The sequence below is a fragment of the Meriones unguiculatus genome, chromosome 9 (assembly GCF_030254825.1).
Source record: "Meriones unguiculatus strain TT.TT164.6M chromosome 9, Bangor_MerUng_6.1, whole genome shotgun sequence".
In the NCBI taxonomy this organism is placed as follows: domain Eukaryota; kingdom Metazoa; phylum Chordata; class Mammalia; order Rodentia; family Muridae; genus Meriones; species Meriones unguiculatus.
In genome coordinates this window covers 28,740,692-28,760,842 of record NC_083357.1, presented here as the reverse complement: position 1 = coordinate 28,760,842, position 20,151 = coordinate 28,740,692, and the positions used below count along the sequence as shown (strand labels likewise).

The 20,151-nt window shown below is 41.9% G+C and overlaps 1 protein-coding gene across 1 annotated transcript; it reads right to left on the bottom strand.

The window, feature by feature from the left end:
- Positions 1-2,877: 2,877 nt before the first annotated feature.
- Positions 2,878-19,443, bottom strand: Sntn (sentan, cilia apical structure protein). The gene is made up of 4 exons (XM_021652229.2): positions 19,323-19,443; positions 17,449-17,483; positions 8,599-8,738; positions 2,878-3,329 (listed from the first exon to the last, which is right to left on the bottom strand). The coding sequence occupies exons 1-4, from the start codon at positions 19,430-19,432 to the stop codon at positions 3,171-3,173; spliced, it is 444 nt and encodes a 147-aa protein (XP_021507904.2). The 5' UTR covers positions 19,433-19,443; the 3' UTR covers positions 2,878-3,170.
- Between the last annotated feature and the right edge of the window lie 708 nt (positions 19,444-20,151).

Genomic DNA, 20,151 nt, shown 5'->3' with positions numbered 1-20,151 from the left:
GATAGATAGATAGATAGATAGATAGATAGATAGATGGTAGGGAGATAGATAATAGACAGATAGTAGGTTGAAGATAGATTACAGAGTATACAAATCATTAATCTATGGAGAAGAGAATGAAAAAGGAAACCTCAGCTGTCCTTTCTGATTTCAGAATTTTGTGGGCTTTCATCGCACTCTCTGCCCCCTCATTTCATTACAGGTTTTTGTTCTTTATAAGTTCACGCATTCTCTTTTTGCTTTGTTTGTATGGATAATCACGGTGGATATTGCTCCTTGCAGCTGAACGACTCCAAGACTGATCTGTGTCACAAACTATGAGAGTCAGCAACATCTTCAGTGTGACAGAGCAGAACTCATGCTCCTGGGACTAGATTCAAGAGGCAGAGCTACTGCCATTATCTGCGCCTTGCGTTCTCTGTCCCCAGTGCTTCAGCATACAGACACTTCTGCTCTGTTTATCAGACAAAAATAGATTCTAGAATTGATAGCCCCCCTCAGAGGAGTGTGACTTCCTATGTGGGATAGGAGTCTGAAGTCTGACAGGGAGTCCAGAGTGCTGGAAGGACTCCAAGCTCCCTAGACACATCACTGGCCAGGCTCTCATCTTTCTTTTCCTGAGGTGTGAATTTGATCTTTTGGTTGGTCATCAAGATTGCCATATTCAGCTACTTGTGGCACAAAGGGCTTTGCAGGAGGACAGCCCACAGGATTCTATTTGAGGAATGCCAAATGGTTCTCCAGGGCCCAGCTGGTTCTGTGGTCTTTTGCACAGTGCCTGAAATGTGCACAGCTATTTTTGTTGAGTTATAATATTATTGCTCACAATGAAATCTAATCTAATATTAAAACAGAGAACTCTCACACCCGCCAGTTGTGTGAATTTGGGAAAGAGAAAAACTTCTGTGCTTCAGTTTCCTCATCCATGATGTGGTAGTAATAGTACTCAAGCCACCAGTTTCTTACAGGGTTAAATGTGTGTGTGTGTGTGTGTGTGTGTGTGTCTGTGTGTGTGTGTGTGTACATGTATTTAGTTTCATGTATCACAGACAAGACTTGATTGGAGCTCTTGATCCTTCTGTGCTCATTTGCTGGGATTTTCGGTGTGCACTACCATGCATGGAAAGGTTTTTTTCCCCCCATTAATTAATTTATGTAATAACTTGACAGCCTTATCACTGCCCCTTCCCACCTCTCCTCGAAATACTACCCTGACATCTTCTCCTCCCACCTTTTCTCCCCTTCTGTGAGAAGGAAAGGCCCCCATGGGCACCACCCCACCCTGGTACATCAAGTTGAAGTAGGAATAAGCACATACTCTCCCACTGAACCCGACAAGGCAGCCCAGCTAGGGGAGAGGTATCCAAAGGCAGGCAACAGAGTCAGACACAGCCCCTTCTCTAATTGTTAGGGGACCCCCATGAAGACCAAACTGCACATCAGCTACATAGGTGTAGGGGGCCTAGGTCCAGCCTGTGCATCCTCTTTGGTTAGTGGTTCAGTCTCTGTGAGCCCCGTTTGTCCCAGGTGAGTTCACTCTGTAGGTCTTCTTGTGGTGTCCTTGACCTTCCACAAGACTCCTTGAGCTGAGCTCAGCCTATTGTTCGGCTGTGGGTCCCTGCATCTGTTTCCATCAGCTGCTGGGTGAAGCCTCTCAGAAGACAGCTCTGCTAGGCTCCTGTCTGCAGGCATGGCAGAGGATGGCAGAGGATCATTAATAGTGTCAGGGGTGGTTCTCTCTCATGAGGTAGATCTCAAGTTGGGCCAGGCATTGGTTGGCTCTTCTCTCATTTTCTGCTCCACCTTTATCTCTGTACTACTTGTAGGTGGGACACATTTTGGGTCAAAGATTTTATGGGTGGGTGTCTCCTTCTTCTACTAGAAGTCCCATCTGGTACAGAAGGTGGTAACTTCAGACTTCATATCCCCCTGTGCTAAGAGTCTCAGCTACAGCCACTCCCGTAGACTCCTGGGAGCCTCCCCTGTCCCAGATGCCACCCACCAAACAATGATGGGGACAATGCTCCATTGTCTCTCTCAGTCCTCCCTCCTCTTCCCATACCTGACCCCCTCCTTGTTCTACACCCTCCCCCTCTCCCACTCAGTTCTCTCCCTCCATCTGTTAATAATAAACTCATGTTTATTTAGGTATAATTCATAATTGACATACACGTAATTCATCCATTTTAGTGTAAAGCTTTAAGAGTTTGACCAATGCATCCACTCATATAACTACCACCACAAGCAGAATAGAAAACGCTGCCGTCTCTTTAAGATCTCCCATGTGTTGGTTTGCACACAATCTCACTTCCAACTCAGACCCTGGCAACCAATAGTCATAGATTTTTCTTTTATAGGTCAGAATGGTTCTGATCTTTGAACATAGATCTTGTAATAAACTGTTAGCATTCTGTAACCTTGTCTTTGTAATTATAGTGTGTTTTAAGCTTACCAAATGGTTGTTCAGAACTGGGGAGATGGCTCAGTTGGTGAAGCACTTGCCATGCAAGCATGAGGCTCTGAATTTGATCCCTAGAACCCACCTACAAAATCTGAACATGGTAGACATCACGGCAACTGAGACGTAGAGACATATGAATCCCTAGGAGTCACCGGTCAGCCAGCCCAGCTTCTCCTTGAGCTCCAGCACAAGGAAAGTTCAAAATTTAAGGTGACAGCACTTGAGGAAGAACACTGGAGACTGACCTCTGGCTTCTATGTAGGCATGTACAGTTACCATCACACAAATATACACACACCTGTATAAACACAGACACAAAAATCACCGTAGTATTTGTATTTTTCTTCAGAAATGATGTAAACATGACCGAGAGATGAAGTTTTCTGGACATTTGTTACTATATTTTTAACACTGTTACCAAGAAGACGCTCACAAATATTACTGCATGATCAATGAATAAGTTTGATTCAACACTTATTCCATACAAAAATTCTCCATGTCACTACCCACTCATCAAAAGTGGTACCCAACTTTTAATGTCACAATCATATTATTCAGGCATTTCTGAAGAATGTTGAAATGAGGCAATTATACTGGATGAGCACCACCAATATGAATCAGCCCACGCTCATTACAAACCAGAGAGAAACATTTAATCACATGGCACTGCTTTTGCCATCATTTTGCCCATTCACATAATTAAATTTGTTTATTTCATAACATTTTCATTCCATATGTTTTGTAGCAGATCTGACATGATGGTGAGGCTCAGGAGCAAGATCACGAAGTCCTCAAAATCCAACTTACTCTCTGTGTGCTCATCAAGCTCAGAAAGGATGTCTCGGTACGTGGGCTTGGATTCTTCTCTCTGAGAATAAAGAACAAGTGAGCCTATCTGGGGTATAAACTTTATATTCAGAGATGGTAATGAATATTAAGTATATTATTCACGATCTAGCACGGCCAGTGTCATTACATCAGCAGTAGGCAAAATCCTTCATGGCTTGTCTCTGAGAACTCTTACACTGATCTTACAGCAGAAGTTCTTCTGCTGTACCCAATCTGTGGGTGGTCCATCAGTCAATTAAATAACTTGCCTCAAAGTAAGCAGCTTTTGCTGTGTAGTCAAGATTTGTGGCCTTATCTGCCTGGTTCCAGAGCCACACTCTTAACTAGTTAGTTATTTTGTGTTTCTTTATACACAGAACTCCCTATGTTTTCAGATTTTAAATATATAAACTCCTCTCTACAGGTGGTACTTTTTATGTGTTCCCCGGACTGTGAGATTATTCAGAAATACAGAATAAACTGTGCTAGAAGAAAGCATATTGCTTTGTGCCATTGTTCAGCATTTAGTCTGATTGTCAATCACATCCAGGCTCATAGCTGTCATACACAGATTGCAGGCAAACATCTGAACACCATATAAATGGAGAGCCTTTTCGGTTTCAAAGATTTTATAAAACAGCTGGAAACATTGACGGTAAGCACAGAAAAGCCATTTGAGTCACTCTGATACATAGCTGTGCGTACACTCAGTTAAGCCACAAATTCTCATCCATGAGCTGGCTGCAAAATTCCAGAAATGCTTGAGAAATTTTTGGAATGATGGCATATTCCTTTTACAGTCTAAATCCATCCCTTTTTTCTCTAGCCTGTCTGCCCCCGTAGGTCACTCCTCAACCAGAGCAAAAGGGGCTCCCTACCCATTTGCTCCAAGAAAGCTGAACACAACTTAGAAAGGGTCAGAGTTCAATGAAAGATAGGATTTTCCTTGTGGGACTGCCCAGTTTTCCATGAAGCAGGTACGTCTGTCTGCTCCCTCTGTTTTGCATATTGAGGGATGGGTGGGTGGGTAGGGTGCTGCTAAGCTCCAGTCACTGAAGGGTTAATTAACCAGCCATCTTGTTTTAGAATATTCTTGGCAATGCTTCTCCGTGCTAGTTTTATTGTAGCTTACTGGTGATTGTTAGGACTAGAAATTGTGCTTAGGCTTTTGAGAAAGGTGACATTCTCCTTAGGACCTAGGCTTGGCAAAAAGATGCCACACGACTTACCGGAGAGCTCCACGAGGGTTTAGAGAAGTGGTTCTCAACCTGTAGACTGCTACCCCTTCGGGGTCAAATGACCCTCTTACAGGGATGGGAAAACAGGTAACTATATTACAATTCATAACAGTAGGGGAATTGCTGTTATGAAACAGCAAAGAACGTAATTTTATGGTTGCAGGTCACCGCAGCACGAGGACTTGTATTGAAGAGACGCAGCATTAGGAAGGCTGAGAACCAGTGGCTTAGAAGAAGGGTTTGATCAGGTGTCGGAGGTGAGTCTCTTGCCTTGCTGGGCACTGCTGCTCACGTGCCTGCCTAAGCTGACAGAGAGCTGCACTGTTGTGCTAAGGCAGTCCTTTGACTTTCCAGGTTTGATAAGGTTTAACTGCCGCTGTTGATCCAGAGAATAGCTTCAGATGAGCTATCCTCAATTGCCCTGAAATATGGCTCTGCTCCTGGCACTGCTCACCACAGGGATGTCATTTGGGCCTGGGTGTGTCTGCCATGGAAACTGGATCCCTCATTTTTTTAATTTTTTAATTGATTACAGTTTACTCACTTTGTATCCCAGCTGTAGCCCTCTCCCTCATCCCCTCCCAGTCCTACCCTGCCTCCCTCATCTTTTCTCATGCCCTTCCTTCAGTCCACTGATAGGGGAGATCCTCCTCCCTTTCCCTCTAACCCTAGCCTATCAGGTCTCATCAGGACTGGGTGAATTGTCTTCCTCTGTGGGCTGGTAAGGCTGCTCCCCCTTAGTGGGAGGTGTTCAAAGAGCCAGCCACTGAGTTCATGTCAGAGACAGCCCCTGTTCCTATTACTAGGAATCCCACTTGGAGACTGAGCTACCATGGGCTTCATCTGTGCAGGGGTTCTAGGTTATCTCCATGCATGGCCCTTGGTTGGAGTGTCAGTCTCATAAAAGATCCCTGGGCCCAGATTTTTTGGTTCTGTTGTTCTTCTTGTGGAGCTCCTGTCCTCTCCAGGTCTTTCTATCTCCCCCTTCTTTCATAAGATTCCCTGCACTTTGCCCAAAGTTTGGCTATGAGTCTCAGCCTCTGCTTTGATACCTTGCTGGGTAGAGACTTTCAATGGCCCTCTGTGGTAGGCTCCTGTCCTGTTCCGTGTTTTCTCCCTCTTCTGATGTCTGTCCTGTTTGCCTTTCTGAGTGAGGATTGATTATCTTACCTGGGGTCCTCCTTCTTGCTTAGCTACTTTAGGTGTACAGATTTTAGTATGTTTATCCTATATTACATGGCTAATATCCACTTATAAGCAAGTATATACCCTGTGTGCCTTTCTGCTTCTGGGTTACCTCATTCAGAATGATCTTTTCTAGATCCCACCATTTGCCTGCAAATTTTGTGATTTCCTTGTTTTTAATTGATGAGTAGTATTCCATTGTGTTAATGTATGTGTAAATGTACTGCAATTTCTATATCCATTCCTCAATTTAGAGACATCTGGGTTGTTTCCAGATTTTGGCTATTATGAATAAAGCTGCTATGAACATGGTTGAGCAAATGTCCTTGTTGTGTACTTGAGCATCTTTTGGATATATGCCTAGGAGTGGTATAGCTGGATCTTGAGGTAGCACTATTCCTAATTGTCTGAGAAAGTGCCAGAATGATTTCCAAAGTGGTTATATAAGTCTACATTCCCACCAGCAATGGATGAGGGTTCCCCTTTCTCTACATCCTCTCCAGCATGTGTTGTCACTTTAGTTTTTGATTTTTCAATGCAATTCCCATCAAAATACCAACACAATTTTTTATAGACCTTGAAAGAACAATTCTCAATTTCATATGGAAAAACAACAAACTCAGAGCTGCTAAAACAATCCTGTACAACAACAGATCTTCTGGAGGTATCTTCATCCCTCATCTCAAGCTGTGCTACAGAGAAGTAGTAATAAAAACTACATGGCACTGGCATAGAAACAGAATAGTGGATCAATGGAATTGAATAGAAGCCCCAGAAATAAACACATATACCTACGGATACTTGATTTTTTACAAAGAAGCCAAAACAATACAATGGAAAAAAGACAGCATCTTCAACAAATGGTGCTGGTCTAACTGGATGTCTAACTGGATGCAAATAGATCCATACTTATCACCTTGCACAAAACTAAAGTCCAAGTGGATGAAAGACCTCTATATAAAACCAAACACACTAAATCTCTTAGAAGAAAAAGTGAGGAAGAGCCTTGAACTCATTGGCACCGGACTTCCCAAACAGAATACCAACGGTGTAGGCTCTAAGATCAATAGTCAATAAATGGGACCTAATGAAACTGAAAAGCTACTGTAAAGGAAAGGACACTGTAGTCAGAACAAAATGACAGCCTACAGATTGGGAAAGGATCTTCACCAACCCTGTATCTGACAGAGGACTAATATTCAAAATATATAAAGAACTTAAGAAGTTAAACACCAACAAAGCAATCCAATTAAATAAATGGGGTACAGAGCCAAACAGAGAATTCTCAATAGAAGAATATTGAATATTGACAGAGTAACACTTAAAGAAATGCTCAACTTCCTTAGTCATCAGGGAGATGCAAATCAAAATAACCCTGAGGTTTCACCTTACACCCATCAGAATGGTTAAGATCAAAACCTCCTCCTTTGGTTTTACCTACACCGCAGGACATGAAGCTGCAGGCATCTTCCCAATGAGTGATATTTTCAGAAGGATGACAGTTTATATCAGGGTCATGTTCCCACTCTGAGGGTCTGACCCCGGGTGTGGGGCTTTTGTCCTCTCTGGGCTGTACCATTTATTTTGGTAAAAGATACAGGCAAATATGACAACATGATTAGTTTATTTATTTTTATTTATTTTAAACCTTTATTTAAAAGCCTCTCCAAACCATTTATCTCAAGTTCTACCAAGTATTTCTGCTCAAAAGCAGTTTTTCTTTAAAGATATTTGCAAAACATGAGTGAATACTACAGAATATTTAAAAAATATTTTAAAAAGAAAAATGCAAACAACTACAGAAGAATGCTAGCTGTCACTAATGTTACTTTCTAGTCATTTATGTGTGTGAGTGTAAAGAGGGGCTGAGTGTGTTATGTATATATTTGATACGTGTGAATATATGTGTAAATGCAGGTAGATCCACGCTACAGTGTGCATTTAGAAGTCAGATGACACTTTCAGGTGTTCGTCCTCATCTTCCGCCTTGTCTGAATCAGGGTGTCTTGTTGCTCACCTTGAATAAACCAGGCTAGCTGGCCAGATTGCTCCCAGGATTCTCCTGCCTCCTTCCCGTCTCACTACGGGGGTGCTGGGATTACACGTGGGTGCTCTGATGGTTCTGGGGAGGCACAGTCTGCTCCTCATGCTTGTGTAGCAAGTGTTTAAATAGCTGAGCCATCTCTCCAGATCACTCCAGCCATTTTTGTATGTGATATACCATGCATGTACACTTGCACACGTACACATTTTGATATAACTATAGGTTCGTTGGAAGTTATACCCTTGATCTAACTCTTCCCAGCCAGTGACACCTTATAGTCCACTAAAATCATATGTGCATACAAATACACATACACAGACACTTATAGAAAGATAAAAGTTATATTTTTAATATCAGAGCATACTGGGAACTTATAGACAACTTTCTTATTTTTATTCTACCTGTGATTAAATATTGGTGGTTTAGGCTTGGATGTAACTTTCTTTCATGTAAGATTTCCACAGGTCACTATCGCCCAAAGTATGAGCGTATGAATATGACATCATGTTAGCACATAAGAAAAATTATATAAAATAATAGCTAACTCTTGCTCATACTTCAAATATTATTTGTATTTTAATGTTCAGAATTCCTTCTTTGGTTTCTTACCCCAAGATGGTCCCAGTTTTTTGTAGTTTCACTACAGCTTTACTCAACTGGAATTGCAGCTATGAGCCAGCATGCTCACAAGTTAGCATGTTCGTCAAGTTCACTGGACAACTTACACACAGGAGATACTAAATAAACAGTGGTTGATTGGAATAATAACATAGCATCCTGGAGCTGGAGTTCCTTCCTGCTTGGTGCATGCCTTGTTTATCCATGCAGGTTAATTCTCTTACCTCTGTGAAATTCCTAAATTGGGTTTGTAACAGATTCTTGGCAGTGGCTTTCCCAAGTTTACCATCAGTGTCAGAAGAGTTTCTGAAAATCAGAGCAATAGTAGCAATCGCTTTTTCCAGATCTGAGCCCTTCTTCAAAGCTACGAGAGAAGAAATGTAGAGTAGAGAATTAGAATAGAAGATGGTCTGTGCAGACATGAGGTTTTATCTTCTGTAGGAACTGTGGGGAATAAATTTGGTCTTGTATGTTAGTGTGGCCCAGTGCTTTATTTTATTTTATTTTATTTCTTAAATATTAGCTACAGTTTATTAACTTTGTATCCCAGATGCAGCCCACTCCCTCATTCCCTCCCAATCCCACCCTCCCTTCCTCATCCCCTCCCTGCCCCTTTCCAAGTCCACAGATGGGGGAAGTCTCCTTTCCTTCTGTCTGACCCTAGCTTATCAGGTCTCATAAGGACTGTCTGCAATGTCCTCCTCTGTGGCCTAGCAAGGCTGCTTCTCCCTCAGGGGAGAGGAGAGGTCAAAGAGCCAGCCATTTAGTTCATGTCATAAATAGTCCCTGTTCCCCTTACTAGGGTACCCACTTGGATACTGAGCTACTATGGGCCCCATCCGAGCAAGGGTTCTAGGTTATATCCATACATTGTCTTTGGTTGGAGACACAGTCTCATAAAAGACCCCTGTGCCCAAATAAATTTGGTCCTTATGGAGCTCCTGTTCTTTCCAGGTCATATTAACTCTCCCTTCTTTCATATGATTCCCTGCACTCTGCTGAAAGTTTGGTTATGAGTTTCAACATCTGCTTTGATGATACACTGCTAGGTATAGTCTTTCAGAAGCCCTCTGGTAGGTTCCTGTCCTGTTAATTGTTTTCTCCTATTTCCAGTGTCCATCCCATTTGTCTTTCTAAGTGAGGATTGATCATCTTACCCTGGGTCCTCTTTCTTGTTTATCTTCTTTAGGTGTACAGATTTTAGTATGTTTATCCTATCTTATAGGTCTAGTACCCACTTATAAGTGAGTATATACAGTGTGTGTCTTTCTGCTTCTGCAATAACTCACTCAGGATGAACTTTTCTAGTTTCCACCATTTGTCTGCAAATCTCATGATTTCCTTATTTTTAATTGCTGAATAGTATTCCATTGTGTAAAAGTACCACAATTTCTGTATCCATTCCTCCATTGAGGGATATCTGGGTTGTTTCTAGGTTCTTGCTATTAGGAATAAAGCTGCTACAAACATGGTTGAACAAATGTCCTTGTGTACTTGAGCATCTTTTGGATGTATGCCTAGGAGTGGTATATAGCTGGATCTTGAGGAAGCACTATTCCTAGTTGTCTGATAAGGCACCAGATTGATTTCCAAATGTACAAGTTTACATTCCCACCAGCAATGGAGGAGGGTTCCACTTTCTCCACAACCTCTCCAGCACGTGTTGTGACCTAGTACTAGAGCACATTTCCCCCTTTCATAGAGTAGAATTTGAGATTATTTGATGCTGTGCTTTTGAGAAATGTAGAACAAAAGTCCCTTTCATAGCATTTAAGTTACTTAGGCTGATATTTGACACCTGCTTGCCATGTGGACCTAGGAAAGCCCATTACTTCGCTAAGCCTTGGTTTTCTGAGATGTAATTTCTTTCAGTTATTTAACAAATACTTACAGAGCACCTACTGCATGTTGAGCTCAGCTTTTGATATTAAGACACCTCATGTAAAGACTGCAAATCCTACTCTTGCACAATTTATATTTTGTGTTAGATATGGTGTCACTTTTTGCGAATATGATAAAGGGATATGGCATCAGGGCAAGCTCTGACATAGTAACGCTTGTAACAGTTTTTTTTTTTATTATTTTTTTGCAAACATGTGATATTCCAGTAGTTTCTCTGATTTAGAATCCTTGATAGGGAGGATAGTGCTAATTCATTCTGTCCCAGTGGGTAACACCCAGTGCACACAGAGAGACGCAAAAAGAGCCATTTGAACAACTCTGTAAAGTGAGTTACCTTAGTTACCCTAGTCACCAATACATTTGCTAGGATAAGATAATCACACCTTACAGCTATGCCGTGTTTATCTTATCTCCAGCTAGACAACACTCTTTATGAAGCCAAGAGCCAAGCCTTTGTTTTTTTCCTGTATCACCAGCAGCACCAATGCCAGTGCTACAGAGTAGGACTAGTCAACGCTGTTGAGTGAATAAGAGGAAAAGAAACAAGCCTCACAGCTTTATTTCCAGGCAATATACAGCCATCATGGGCTCAAAGAATACTCAGAAGAAGGCTCAACACACTGAGGTGACCAGATTAGATGTGACCTTCACTCATATGTATCAAGAGGATATATATGAATATACATGAGTATCTGACTTTTATATTTTTAATAATCCATGAAAAATCTAGTTTTTCTCCATTTCTAGCATTTGTCTCTGTCACTATTTATATTGCAGCCACTTCTGACAGGTGTTAATAATATCTCAGCATGCTTTTTGTTTGTCCTTCTAATGACTAATGATGCTAAAAATCCTTTTTTGTGTTTATTTGCCATCTGTGTACATTTCTTGATGAAATATCTATTGAAGTCTATTAATGGGCTTTGCCCATTTTCAAATGGAAGGTTTAACATTTTTCATTTCTGGAAATTCTTTGTCTCCTTCAGATATAAGTCATTGTGGAATAAGAGATTTGCAAACCTTTTTTCCTAGTCCATAGATTATCTTTTAAATTTCTTCTTTTAATGCAGGTGCACGTACACTGTGTGTGTGTAAGCATGTGTTCCACGATATGTGTGTTTGGGGAGTCAGTAAGCAACTTCAGGGCTCCATTTTCCTTTAACAAGGAGACTGAACTCAGCTCCACAGGCTTGCATACCAAGGGCTTTTAATTCACCAAACCATCTTTCCTGATGTCCCACCTGCCCTTGTAAAAATTTTCTTAGCAGGGTCTTATGTAGGGAAGAGGTATTCTATTTTGATGATTCTAATTTTGGGGGAAGCATTTGTCCTATTTTTCTCCTAAAAGATTTCTCTTTCTACCTTTCCCTCCTCCGAAAAACATCCCTTATGTTCCATTTAAGTTAATCTATCCCAATTCAATTTTGAGTGATGTGTGTGACTCAAAGTAAGGTTCTTCATTGAACTACTTTTGCCAAAAATCACTTGAGGGGCTAGAGAGATGGCTCAGAGGCTAAGAGCCCTGGCTGCTTTTCAGAAGACCTGGGTATGGTTCCCAGCACCTACATGGCAGCTCACAATCATCTCTAGTTCCAGGGCATATAACACCCCCTTATGGCCTCCACAGGAGTCAGTATCACACAGTATGCAGAGATATGCAGGAAAAAGCCATTCATATAAAATTAACAACAACAACAACAGCATAGGGGAGAGAAGAAGAAAGAAAAAAAAACTTTGATGTAAGATCCAAACTTAGATAAAGACAGGCAACTTATTTTTTCTTTTGAGAAAGGTTCTCTGTAGCCCTGGCTGTCCTGAAACTCACTCTGTAGGCCAAGCTGGCCTTGAACTTAGAGACCTACTGGCCTCTGCTTACCGAGTGCTGGGATTAAAAGTGTGCACAGCTGAGAACTTTCTGAAACTGACCACAATAACGCATCAAATAATCCTAAAAATTAGTAAATGTGGTTGTTTGACATGAAAAATTTCTGTACAGTAAGAGAAGCAATTTCCAGACTGAAGTGATAGCCTACGGAATGAAGGAAAGTCTGTGTCTGACAGGCACTAATGTCTATAACCTTCAAATTTCAATTTAAAAAGTCAACCAATGAATAAATGGGTTAATGAATTGAATAGGTGGTGCTCAAAAGAAAAAAAAACAAATCAAGAAGTATTGGTAAAAAATTCAACATCCTAATACAAAATCACTTGAGCCTGTGGGGTGGGGGGCAACAGGAAGGGGAGGAAGAGGGGGGAGAAAAATGTGTAAATGTGTGTGTGTGTGTGTGTGTGAGAGAGAGAGAGAGAGAGAGAGAGAGTTTGAGCACATGTGATCATATGTGCATTTTCATACCTCTGATCTAGTCTACGGTCTGACTCTACACTATCTTGGTTACTATAGCTATAAACAAAATCTTACCAATGAAGAGATTGGCTCTGGTTACTTCAGCCATTACCCACCTTGTTTTGGTTATTCTAGGGCCTTTTCTTTCCAAATAAAGGTTAAAGTACACTTCAGAAACCTTACTGGGATTTTAAATACAAATTGCACTGAAGACCACGGTGGAGGCAAAGCGTTGTTTTTGGTTTTTGGCAGCCATTGCTAATCTAAGTTGATTTTTAAAATCAATGAGCTCTAGGTTTCTCCCCACACCATCATTTCCTCAGTGAAGAACAGATAGGGTTTGCTGGTGACAGAGCACTGGGAAGGAAATGTCAAAAGCACGAGCTGATGTACTCAGGGTGCTGTTTACCTGTCTTGCCTCCTCTTGAATCTGCAGTCCTCTGGACAGTGCCTAGCTTCAAGCAGGAGCCTTGCAAAATAAGTGTCGAGTGACTGGCTATAAAACGTACTTTGACTTCTTCCTCGTGGGTCTCGTTTCCGTTTTCAGAGTCTCAATTTTATGCTCTTGGGATTTGTGCTTTCTGCTCATAGCTTCTGCTTATCCAGGTCTGACATGCTATCTTTCCTAAGATATCAGCCTCAGAGAAATGACCCTCTGTTCTTAGCTCTCTCTTGCTCCATCCTAATTATCTCTTCCACCAACTTCTGCCACTTCCGGGAGCCAACGTTTATGTCTCAAGTGCTTAACGTGTCACTGTTCACTAAGGACGGGGGGTTGTGCATCTTTTTTATAGCTCCTGCTCTATCCGTTCATATGTGTGCATGTGTGCACATGTATACACACTGGGTGGTACTTTTATCTCAGGTTGTCCTAACTTTCACAATTTTAACCTTAAATTTAAGATGCTGAAGAATGAATCCTGTGTAAGCACTCTTGTTTGGAAGAAGCAATTGCCTGGATGAAACACATTATCTTAATTCTTTAGAAAATGAGTACATGAATAACTTGTGCTGGTAGATTTATTAATCAGTATTCAAGAATAGCTAGATACGTTGTAGGAGGAGCTTCTCTACTGAGTCTGAGCCTGTGCTTGGAGGATGGCAATTGGCAATGCTCTGCTGGATGTGCCTGCCTGGAGAGGAAGGAATAATCCTCAGGCTCTGAGCGAGTGCCTTAATAATGATGGGCATCTTCCTTTGTTACTACATATGCTCCAGGTGCCTTTCAAACATCATCTTATTTAATTCTTCCTCAAAGCCGCAGGGGTGGGTACTATTTGTGTCTTAGATTTACATACTAGGATCTTATGCTTGCAGAGATTAAGGATAGTAAAGTTATCATGCTTACAGATGAGGAAAGGAACGCTTGAGGGTCTGTCTAACTGCAAAGCCGACTTTGGAATATGTCTATGCAAAGTCATCCCTGCTGGTGGTGGAAGCCAGGCATCTCCCAGCCCTGGTGGGGTTCAAGTGTGGTTGTTCTCTGAGTTGGGATTCCATCTGGACTATCCAACTTCACATTCTTATCCTATCTCCCTTATAAGATAGCATGCATTCTTCTCCCAACTGTAAAATAGCATATGCTTATGGTAAAAACAGAACTGGAAATATTTAAAATAAGAGGCAGCAAAGAGTTGTTTGTCTTACCAACACTGATGATATTTTCCTAAGGCCTTTTTTGTGTCCTGTCTTCACAGTTTGCTTCTTCCCTTAATAAACCCAGCAGGATGCCACCTAACTTTTACTCTGCCTCATACAGACTCATGAATTAGTATGTGAAGCATATTTTAAGGGGCCATGTGGGGTTACAAAAGCAAAGGCTGTCTTGTGGCTGTCTTGCTTAGGGATTTGGGCATGGGGATGGCTGAAAGGCAGCTTTTCCAGACTCCTTTGTGCTACCTGCTTCTCTGCTGTAGGCCACTGAACTGAATTTGGAACTATGCACAGTTCATTCCTGTTCTATGCAGCTCACATGTACGTACCATCCAGCATTTATTATGGGCTCAGGACAGTGAACAATTTCAGAAAAATGCTGACCTCTTGGAGTGCTCACTCACTGTAGTGGGCCACAGTAGTGAACGCTCCTTCCTGGGTAGTGGATGTGGCTCAACTCATTTAATGTGAGTGCCGGTCCTTTGACGTAGGTCCAGTTTACTGATGAAGAAACCGAGGCATAGAGATATAACGACATGGTCTGGTACTTTGTATGTGATTGTTAATTATTTCGCTCCTCAAGGTCTGCTTGCTGTCTTTTACAAGCAGACTATCATGTACTCCAAATGTTTCTGTGTAAACTTGCCTTCAAATAATCCCTATTTGACCAGTAAAATTTCTACACCCAGACAGGGCAGAAGAGAGGTAGACATGGCCAAGGTTCAAGGGGTTGGAAGACAGAAAGATCACAGGAAGGGGAGAGACAAAGGAGAGACAGGGTAGCCACGGGATAGATAAAGAACCATGTGGCTGGGAGGAATTTACTCTGAGATCAGTGTGGCCGGAGAGAAGCAGCCCAGATGGAAAGCATGCGCAAGTATTTATATTGTTTTGGATGGGAAGTCTCCCAGATAGGAGTGATTAGAGCAAATGGCATGGGGTGTGGGACTGGGAGATAAAGACATAGTTTAGGGGGTTAATATCTGCCGAGCCCCAAAGGAAATAAGGCTTATTAAAAATCTATCAGTGTCTGTGTCTTTTATTGATATGGTAGTGGGTTGATGATAATCACCACAATAATTATAGACTATTAACAATAAACATGCATAGTCTTTTATCTTCTGGAATGTAGAGTGATTAAGTAAATTACGCAGTCACGAAAACAAACTGGCTCCTTTCTCTAATGCTCAGTATGTCTAAGTGTTGTTTTTCAGGCCATTGTATTCTTCAGGATGCTTTCCTAAACCTTAAAAAGGGGCAGCAGGTCCCTCTGTCGTACTTCTCTTATCTACTGAGCATGACATCTCTAAAACTCTCACACTTGAAACTTTGTATTGTCTCAGTTGTCTTTTAGATAAGTGTGACCCAAAGAAATACATCGCAAGTCACAATTGTAATTTAAAACTTTATCATAAAGTAAAAAGGCCAAAAAGAAATGAGTAAAATTGATTTTAATAATATATATTACTCAACCCAATATATTAAAAATTCCAACAGGTAGTTAACACTAAAAGTGCGTAAAAAATTTTATACCCTATGCTTATTAATTTTTTTCAATTTTATAATTTTTATTCAAATTAATTACTGCCCCAGTAGCTCCCTAGCGCAGGTTCAGGCTTCATGTTCTCTGAAAGCAGTGATGTTGTATTTGGTTATTAAAGTTTTCTATTGATATATCTTTCAGTAAAGCTGCAGTTAATCCCTAAACAGCTGTATAACCAAACCACCACAGAGACTAGGATTTATTTAGTTAAGCTAGAACACAATGCTGGGCAATAGTTACTCATCCTAAACCTCCAAGCCCGCATCGTTCCTACCATTCAGATTTTACCCATTATATTTGCTTTTAGTGATATCTTAGGTCCGGTTCATTTCTCCACGTCATTATAAGACCTCTCCTCCAGCCTCTGTTCTCCCAGCTTCTCTCCTGCCACTTCTCCTCCTCCTCTGCTTCCCACTCCTTCCTCTCCTCCCGCTCTGAATCAGGATGTCCCACCCTATCCTCTCCATTGCTCAACATTGTGGCTGGTTGTTTTAGTTGACATTTTAGAGAACAAATGGTGGCATGTTTACACAAACTTGAGAGAGGTAATGCTTAGAATAAGTATCACAAAGCAATGTCCGGATTAAAACCAGATAGTGGGGGAGAGAAATCAGCATTTGAATGAACAAGGGTAAGGTATATACATTCCAAAAGAACATTCCAACACAGTGACAACACTGTAACTACTTTACGGTTTTTTTTGGGCCCTGATATGCTGTGGGTCTCAGAAATACATGCAATATGCATGTTAAACTGAACTGATAACTTCATTTTCTATGTTTTCTTCCTCCTTTTCCCTAGAACATAGGCTACTAAAAATTAAGCACTGGATTTGGTGATTTTCTAACAAGTCAGTGTTAGGAAATGGGTGCCTGTAGAGGTTACACTCGGGTCCACAAATCACACCACGAGATCGGTTCCACTCGGGAGGTTTATTAGGGGAGGGGGTTACAGAGAGGGAGATAGAGAGAGAGAGACAGAGAGAGACAGAGACAGAGAGACAGAGAGAGGGACAGACAGAGAGAGGAAGAGGAAGGAAGAGAGACAGTGAAAGGGGAGGGCCCCAGTTCTCTTATAGGGTGACCCAGGGACATGCGCATGTGGCTTTAGGTGTCTTCACAACTGCCTGATAACTGGTCTATAAAGTCCCTTGGGGCTGGCCATAGAAGTGCCTGCTTACTGATCCCAACAGTCAGTATTGTAGAAACACCACTCACAACACTGTGAAGTGCCAGAATCACCTCAGTTTAGATTTTTTTTTCTCATATAAGTTACTTTTGCAAGTGAAAAAGTGGAGTCTTGCAGAACACCGATCATCCGCTCAAGCATGTTCAGGTAGTGTAGACAGACCTGACAGCTACTAAGACCCCACCCACTACTCCCCTGGCCAACAGTTTCCCCCAATACTCTACTGCCTTGGTATTAAATACACATATGTACTTATCCTACATCACTTCTCCTTAAACACTCAAAGAGCAGAAGTCCAAGTAACATGGAGAGAAGATGAATTCCATGAATGTTAGAGTTTCCAGAACTCTCTCACATCTCAGGCATTCTTGATCTTATTAATTTTAACTCTGGGCCTGCTGTTCTGGAGCAGGGGAAACACACGTCAACCATTCCATTCCTTACCTTTTATTGAAGACAGTTGTTTAGATATTGAAACGCTGCCAACAAAATAAAAGAAACAGTGACTTTTGAGTCTGAACACTGATCTCTGTGTAAAGCAATCAATGATTTAAATTATTATTTTCAACAGATGGCTCCTCCTTGTGTCTACTCAAGTACTTACCACACAGTGAAAAAGTCCATGACCAAGGTTGGCCCTGTCCCACATATCTACAAAATCCTGGATCTTATGTGACCCTGGTATTTAAGTTTCTTCAACTGGAAAGGGACAAAGGAGACCATTGTGCTGGGAGCCTCTCTTGTCTTGAGAAGGTGGAAGGACACACTGCTTCCTAGCACTGGAAAACCACTCATAGATGGTGAGGCTTCCATCATTCCATGTTCCTACATGGCTGCTGGGAGTCAAGGTGTCACAGACCTGAAACTCTACTCAGAGGGAAAAGGAAAAAATAAAAGCTTGTTTATAGAAGAGTTAAAATGCTAAGCCTTTGAGTGCATTTGCTCTAGCTGTTTAGCCTACCTACCTAACCCGGGAGTGAGACGTGTTAGTGGGTGGAGACATCTTCTCTTGCAGCTTAATGTCTAGTGCAAAATTCAGGTATTAGACAGGTAGTGCAGTACAGAGCAACAGAAATACATGCAAAGAGCAGAGAAGAGCTAACCTTGTCTACAGTCAGGGCAATGGGATCAGTGAAAGAGACGGGGGAGTTCTTCAGGCAGAGGGAACTCTGTGCTTGAGGCCCGAAGGAAGAGAAATGGCTTGATGCAAGAACTCAAGCAAATGGCACAAAGTTGGAAGCCAGAGAGAAGAGTCAGAGAGAGAAGGTAAGGCTATGTCCAAGGTTACAACAAGAGAATGCTGAAACTTAGAGCCTTCTAAAGCAAAGTGAGTGGGAGCTATGTGTCAGGTACGTATTTGGGAAATCATTTCACCTGCTAATCTGAAGGAAATGGAAAGTTGCCGCATGGGAAGCAAAAAGAGGGCAGTTACTTTATAAGCAGTGAATCAAAATTTGCACATTTTTTCACATCTCCCACCCCCGAGTGTTGGAAGACAAGAATGACAGGATAAGGTCACCAGTGAACTACTCTGACCCTTCCTTAGGAGGAAGCTCTGCAATTGTGTTTGGCCTCAACTACTAGAGGCGTTACCGCTTTCCCGGTGGGGAAGATCCACTTTTCTCACTTGTAGAACTGGCCACCTACCTTTCCCATGTGTTAGCACTCCAGGCTCTTCTCGGTGAGCCCCTCCCCCCTTCCTGAAACCTCGGCACCGTGATGATGTATCGCAGGGTGGAGGAGGTGCTACCTTCTCTCCTTTCACCGTGTGCACTTGCCATGTGGCACCTCTTAGTTTTTCTCCCCCTGATCGATTTTCTGTCTCCTCCATTAGTAAGTGACCCTAACAAGCCAGAGCCCTGCACTTCATCCCCCACCTCTTTCCTGACGGAGTACCTTGCCCTTGTTAGCTGTTCCAACACTGCATTTGAAGTAAAGTTGGTATCCTAAGTGGAATTCTATGAAAAAGAACTTTGTTCACTTGTTAGAACCAGTTTCCATATTCGAACGATGTGAGAGTTTCCCTCATCACAGATTCTTTCGAAGACTGCTATATAGTAGAAATCAGTACCAAGTTTAATTTGCAAATATATCTCAAGAGGCAATCAAAGATTTCTGTGTTAATTCTATCTTTCCAGTTCGCAGGCAAAGCTTCAACTTTATTCTCTTTGTTTCTCCATTTTAATTTCAATCTGCACTTGGGGGGCAATAGACAGCAAGCTTTCAATATCCTGACTGTTAAGTTATGGATATGAGTATATTGGACTACATCTGCAAGTTTGCTGAAACTCGGGAAAGGGGAGTAAAATGCCACTGACCTTTTAGGCATTTTGCAAGGTGCTGAAGTAGATGCAGGGGCTTCAGAAGGACCGGGCTCTCCTCTCGAGTGGATTTCGTGGTCCTGCGTGCTGGGCATACAGCCTCCCATGTTCCTGCTTCCCTGTTTTGCATTGGTGCTTCCTAAGCAACAATCACCTGCTCACTGTTACTGTTGTTGCTCATTCCATGACAACTGAACACCTCTTGAATACCTCTCCCGTTGTTACTGTGTAGGCACTGGATCGTTCATGTGTTTAATCAACATTTGGTAGTCTCTTGTGGAACAGGTGCTATGCATGGTTCTGTGGACACACTGTGAAAGGGATCGAGATTTGACACAAATCTTGGTTCAGTGTGTTTGCTGAAATGACTAATATTGGTTAGGGAAGTGTTTAAAGTGTGGTTGCTGTTAAAGGGTTGGTTGTTCTGTGTAAGGTGGATGTCAAGAGGTCAGTCAGCCATCAGGTAAAGCATCCTTCAGGAAGTGACACCTGATGGGTAGGTGTTGACTAGGTTCAAGGGCTAGTGGTTTTTGTTCGGGGCAAGACTGTGATATCATGCATGCAAAGAACACAGAATTAAAAGTTTCAGTGTGACTGATGGAGTGCAGCTTTCATGGAAGCTGAGGAGAATGGTGGCTAGACTATGCAAAGACATGCAGACCAGAGTGCAGAATTCTGCGTCTCCGTCAAAATAAAGGGAACCCCCTTGTAGCTTCACATTTTGGAAAGATCACCCTAGTTTCCATGAGAGTAACCTTAGAGAGGAGAACAGAGTGAATGCAAGAAAGTCTGTTTTGTCCCTGGTAGTTTTAGAACTCTTTCTGTG

Coding starts and splice junctions, on each gene's coding strand:
- Sntn (XM_021652229.2), bottom strand. CDS start 19,432: ATGGGAGGCTGTATGCCCAGCACGCAGGACCACGAAATCCACTCGAGA. Junction 8,739..17,448: donor ACAACTGTCTTCAATAAAAG/GTAAGGAATGGA, acceptor CTTCTCTCGTAG/CTTTGAAGAAGGGCTCAGAT. Junction 3,330..8,598: donor AATTTAGGAATTTCACAGAG/GTAAGAGAATTA, acceptor CTTTATTCTCAG/AGAGAAGAATCCAAGCCCAC.